The following is a 6,370-nucleotide window of genomic DNA, read 5'->3' as shown; positions in this document are numbered from 1 at the left end:
TAGTAATAACAATAAAGGACATGGAGACGACTTGAGGCCATAGGCCTTCGTGAACAGGTGGGTTTTCAGGGCTGATCTCAGCCAGGAGAGGGTGGGGGCCGCCACGCTGAATGAATGACTTTTATTTATATAGCACCCTTCACAGCACGAATGCACAGGGTGCTTTACACTACAGCTCATATAAAAAACACAAAACAAAATCAGAAATAAATAACAACAACAACAGACAGCAGTTAAAAAATCATGAGTCACTAGTTAAAAAACAAAACTATAGGAACAGTGAGGACAAGAAAAAGTGCCTATGCATGACCAAAGGCCTGTCTGAACAAATGAGTTTTTAGTTGTTTTTTTAAAAGAGTTTTCAGAGGGGGCAGTTTGCAGGTCCAGGGGGAGAGCGTTCCAGAGCCTTGGTGCTGTCACCTCGAAGGCTCGATCACCCCTTGTTTTCAGCCTGGACCTGGGGACCACCAGGAGGTGCTGATCTGCAGATCTGAGTGAGGCTCTGTTCCCAAAAGTTTGTGGGGATGGAGAGCAGATCTGTGTCTGAAGATCACAGCCTCTGAGGGGGGTGTAGGAGGCCAGATAGGTATTGGGAGGGCAAGGGTGTGGAGGGATTGGTAAGGAAATTATATAAGATACAGGACTTGAGGATCTTATATGAGATACTGTAGTGATTGTAATGGTACATAATTCACCCACGGAACTATTGTTAGGAACATTAGGTCCGCCCGAACATTCTGGAACATTTGTGATGATGTCATAGCCGAACATTCTAGAACATCGAACATTCTGGAATTTTTTTGATGTCATAGCCGAACGTTCTAGAACATGGGTGATGTCACCGTATGATGTCATGACCAATGTTCTAGAACATTTGTGTATGTATGTATTCTGCAATTCTTCAGTCGACTGCAAGCAACATAGCAGTAGCATGTTGTATTTCTGTGCTTAATAAATGCTATTCGCTCGACTCTCATAGGACTTGACCAGGAGCCAGTGGAGGAGGGTGGGGGTGATGTGCTGCCAGAGCTTGGTGTGGGTGAAACTGAAAACTATCCCAAATCTAGAGTGCTAAAACTCAAACTTGTGATTTCATCAAGTATAAAGTCTGAAGCTGCTCCACATACAATTCATTGGGAAATATTTTTTTATAGATGAATAAAGCTAGAATAAAAAATAGGTACACAAAATCAGTCTCCCATGCATTGTCAATGGAGCAGACGTTTTTATTTGAGGTGTTCCCCTTTAATGTTAGGAGGCGTTAAATACAAGTGTCTAAGTATTAGTGTTTTCCCAACCAAGATGTTCACAAAAGAATTTTTTTTCACTTGATTACATTTCATGATAACAGTGTGAGCTAAAAATAATTTGTTGTTTCTTTGTTTGCTTTATCCATAGTTTCAAGCAGAATTATCAATGCCAAGAATGTGGGCAACACATTGTCCAAAAACCTGAAGAACACAGTTTCACGCGCCTGGACACTGGGGGGCGCTAACAGCAGACATTATTGGTCAGATTACAACTGGAGAAAGGAGGTGGCCATTCACTGCAAGGAGATAAACCTCGGCTAAACAGACCTAGCAAGCTAGCTAGCTGGCTAACGAGCAAGCTAAACCACAAGCGGATCTAATGTTGTCGTCCTTATCAAGTGATGGCAAAAGAACAGTGTTCACAAATCGAAGCTGGTAAGAGCCGAGTTCCCCTTTCTCTTCACTGAAAACGGACGCACACATAGTTTGATGTTGTATCTAGTTAACGTTAAGCTAACAAGCTAGGTTAATAAGCAACACAAGCTAGTAGCAACCAGAGCTTACATTAGCTAACATGGCTGTGTGGAAGCTAACGCACCTATTTCCAATTTCCAGAACTGTATTACCTCGTTGCCAGATTTCTGCAGTCTGGACCCTGTAAAAAAGCAGCACAGGTAAAACGCTGTTTTTAATATCCATCGCTATTATTGTTAAGTATTGCAATTGTCTGGACGGCTAACTGTGCAAACCGTACAGCTAACAGTAGCGATGTTGTTTCTGTTCGTAGATTCTGGTGGAAGAACTGGAGGAGTACGAGGTAAGCTGCGCTCAAGTCAACTCGTTTGTTTTTATTCTCACGTCTGGTTTCCGTAATATTGTCGGCGTTTTTTTTTTTTTTTTTTTTTTATCCTGGCCGTATTCTCCAGCTTTGTGTCGCGCAGCGGAGACCAGAGTCTTTTTTGGATTCGGAGCGTTTTTCTAACCGCGTGTCTCTTTGTTTAGTTGATCCCCGAACGATGGAGTTGGAACGGCAAGACGTGCAGACGAAGCTTCGGAGACTGGGTAAGTGTAAATTGGGTAATAATGACTTAATATCATAACTTTTTTATTTTCATCGAGATGTCGACTAACTAACGTTGTTATATATACATATATATTCGGTTTATCAAGTCGTCGTGCTCATTGATGTGGCAGTATCTTACTAGTGCGGATTAGTAACTGTTATTATTTTGATAATTCATAAATTGACATACTTTGTGCAAATTAATTATAGCGAGCGCTAGCTATTGTGTGGGGTAGCAGGAGGAGGGGCTAAGCGAGGGTATTATACCGAAGCAGCACAGGGGGTTTCAGAGCTGTCAATCTTCCCGTTGAGCCAATGAAATCACAGTTACCGTTCGAGCGAACGTGAATAATTGTGAAGGGCTCCTCTTATTGGTCCTCATTGGAAACTGGTTGTGTGTGCGGTTCAGGGCCTGTGTACATCCTATGCACTGCAGACCTCCTTTCACCCTCGGAGTAGAAATATAAATTACAAGTTTGTCCATGTGTTTAGATTACTGCAAGTGAAGTATCTGTAGATACTACATCTATATCTGTACATATCCCTTACCTACTTACTAGTAAGATAATATATTCATTTTTTTCTTCTTTTTCCCCCCTTCTCAATAAAGAAGAAGAATATCTTATCTTAGCTTACTAGTTATACCGCTGGCCAGTATGACTGCCATCATACCATAGTGTCTTTATAACTGTACATAATACTACAACTCTCAGTAGTAGTACTAATTTATATATTACTATTGCACTTGACTGTTATATTTGCACTCTGGTTGGATCGGATGTCAAACTTATTTTTGTTGTACTGTACTTGTACTGTATAATGACATACACTATAGTCCACTGCTCCTTTTCACATGTGAGGTTAAATTCCTCTCTGCTGTGCTCTCTGGTTCTGGATGAATTTTCTCAGGCGGCCATAGCTTCTTCTTTAGCTACAATAATGTTATGATCCAGCTTAAAAACCCATGGTGGCTCATCTTAATTTGTCAGGGGCTACAGCCATAGTGACAATTCTCCAGAGAGGGCGGGACAGCAGAGCTCAATACTAGGGATGGGCACAAGTAATGTTTTCCCAGATAAAGTACTCATTAATTATTTGATTAGTGCTCAAGCAATTGTTTAGGGAAATCTGTTTTTAGAACGCATTTTAAAGTGCATGGCAACAGCAATAACGATATATTGTACAGAGTCACACTACCGATTTTATTATGTCTTGCTCCGTGGACATAACAATGCACAGCAATATACCCGATATATGATGAATTGAAAATGGGGGACCCTGATGTAAACAAGACGAAAGTCTTTCTCTGGTCTGCATCCCCTTAACAATTGTATGTATTGAGCTGTACTGTACTGTAGTCTGTACCCATTCTGCAATCTGTTAATAAACTTATTTTCAATCAATCAATCAATGCTTAACGGTTGGCGCACAAACACGTATTTATACGTTGTTGGCCCCGAATGAGTTAATGTATATTGTCAGTCAAAACAATCGGTTACCATTTGTAATAATTATCAATAGTCTATAAACGCTAATCTTGTTGGCACAATTTGGAAATGCACAAACACAAACTGCTGTTTTTATCTTCTAGATAACGCTAAGCTAGCTTTCAACGCAACAACGTTTTTGCTACATAGCTGACCAGTGTTGTCTTCCTGCAAAAACTCACGCCTCGTGGGATTTCAGAGTGAGTTTTTTGTTTCAGTGGCACAAACAAAAATTAGGGGTGGAACGGTACGCATTTGAACCGTACACCGTTCGATACGACCTCCACGGTTCGGGGCATGTGTGTATTGTTCGGTTATAATGTTAGCCGCAAGCTAGGCTAACGTAACGTTAGCCGCGAGCTAACCGTGGAGTCACTTAGCTCGCTGTGTTCCATTAGTTCCATTAGTGGGGAAGGGGGGGTATATTGACGAGGCTTGACAACAGAGGTTCAAAGATAACTTCACATTTATTGGCTGTTGGTTTATAGTATAATCATCAGGGCTTCTCCTTCCAACGCTGTGTTACTGTTGACTATTTACTTCCTCGTGTGACGTCACTTCAAATACGGCTACCATACTCGAATAGCAAAAGCGAGTCGAGTCGATTAGGTACCAATACCATGCAGTGAAAAGCGGCATAAGAGAATACTTCATAATGTTTCATGCAATTAAAAAGTAAATATATATTTAGTACACATGATTTATTTATTTTAAATAACACTGACTTTTCCTTTTTGATAAAGTCTAGTGCTGGTTGAGCATATTCATACTTTATGTTCATGGCCTTTGTCTATAATGTGGCCACAAAAATAGAAAAAGGTTTAATTATTTTCTTTGTTTGCACTAAGTTAAATACTTTGACAAATGTTGCCTATATTTTTCAGTCAGTTTGGTCTTTGTGTGCCAAACATTATTAAAGGTAAACCTTTTTTTTACCAAATAAATGAGAAGCATGTTTAAATCAGCAATGCCTCCCCTCTCTCTCCTAGCTCTAACCGTCACTGTCAAAATAATGTGCCTGATGTCAAACTGGCTCATTCTTTCAGTTTTTGCATGACTACGTCCTTGAGAATAACTGAAAAGTTGGATTATTTTTAAGCTATATATTTTATGGTATTTTTTAAATAAAAAACTATATAGAACCGAACCGAAAACCCAGACACCAAAACCGTGATACGAACCGAACCGTAGATTTTGTGAACCGTTCCACCCATAGTATTCAGTTAAAACGGCGAGTACTGGAGTGATTGATTACTCACACCCATCCCTTCTCAATACCCCACTGGGCATTAGGGCTGTCTTAAATGCTTCGAAGCTTCGAACGTTCGATTCGATGGCACAAGCTTCGAACATAAAAAAAAAATCGAAGTTAAAAAAAAAAAAAATCAACGTTTTTTTTTTAACTTCGATGTGTGTGTGTGTGTGTGTGTGTGTGTGTGTGTGTGAACTACCCATCCCAGTTAGGACAGCCGAATCCCGTCCAATCTTTCGCCGTCGACTAAAGACTCACTTCTTCAACCATTATCTGAAATGATAAAAAAAAAAAAAAAAAATCTAACCGTGACTAACTTTACTGTCATGCACTTGTCCTAATAAACTAACCTACGCTGTAACACGCAACACTTTGATGAACATTGTTACTCAGCTGATAGAGTTGTACCCTTCTTGCTGTCTTGTCGTACAGAACTTGTAAGTCGCTTTGGATAAAAGCGTCAGCTAAATGACTAAATGTAAGTGTGTGTGTGTGTGTGTGTAGGTGTGTGTGTGTGTGTGTGCGCGCACCTTGTAGAATTACACACATAAGAAAGAAAGATACTGGGATGAATAAACAAAATAGGAAATAAAATGTAGAAATGCATGCAATACATAAATAAATATGAATCTCCATATATGAAATATAACATTTAGATAAGGTGCTACTGAGATGTTTTGGTGAGTTCTTTGTTTTTTTGTGGAAGTTGCCCTTCTTAAAAATGCATGAACATTCACTGATAATTGGTCTGTAGTGGAGTCTACAAGGTCTACATTGCCGGACCATGTAGAATCCGGACCTTGTAGACTGACATAATTCTGTGCATAGTTTAGTCTACACAGGCCATATTTCAAATAATCAAAATCTTACTTCATTCATCTTAAACATTCTTGATTTGGGGGATTGGTAGTTCCCATGAAATCTGAAGTTGTTCAAACGACAACAGCGATCCACCTTGAATTAAATCACACAGCCGAGTGAAACCTTGTTGGATGCGTCAGTCACGAAAAGGGCTACTTAATTAATTAATCCAACCCACTTTATTTATAGAGCACATTTAAAAACAACAACGTTTATGAAAGTGCTGTACAAGTCCCACAACATAAGATAAAAAAAAATATTAAAAAAAAAATATTAAAAAATATTATTTTTTTTAATTTTTTTTCGAAGCTTCGAATTAAAATCGAAGCTCGGCCCCGAAGCTTCGATTGCCAAAAAAAGCTTCGAAGGTCAGCCCTACTGGGCATCCACGATTAGTTTCACTAAGGATGTTTACCAGGTGTATAATCCCATTTTCCTGTTCTTTCAAACGGACCTT

At 39.5% G+C, this 6,370-nt stretch overlaps 1 protein-coding gene across 1 annotated transcript in view; it reads left to right on the top strand.

The window, feature by feature from the left end:
- Window positions 1-1,569: 1,569 nt before the first annotated feature.
- Window positions 1,570-6,370, top strand: part of brwd3 (bromodomain and WD repeat domain containing 3) — a 143,358-nt gene continuing 138,557 nt past the window's right edge. Inside the window, exons 1-4 of the mRNA XM_084320247.1 lie at window positions 1,570-1,685; window positions 1,866-1,924; window positions 2,038-2,067; window positions 2,253-2,312. Coding sequence (XP_084176373.1) covers window positions 1,652-1,685; window positions 1,866-1,924; window positions 2,038-2,067; window positions 2,253-2,312 — 183 coding nt within the window. The 5' untranslated portion in view covers window positions 1,570-1,651. The remainder of the gene's footprint in view (window positions 1,686-1,865; window positions 1,925-2,037; window positions 2,068-2,252; window positions 2,313-6,370) is intronic.

Source organism: Notolepis coatsorum (genome assembly GCF_963971535.1).
Source record: "Notolepis coatsorum genome assembly, chromosome: 8".
NCBI lineage: Eukaryota > Metazoa > Chordata > Actinopteri > Aulopiformes > Paralepididae > Notolepis > Notolepis coatsorum.
This window is presented reverse-complemented; position numbering and strand designations above follow the sequence as displayed.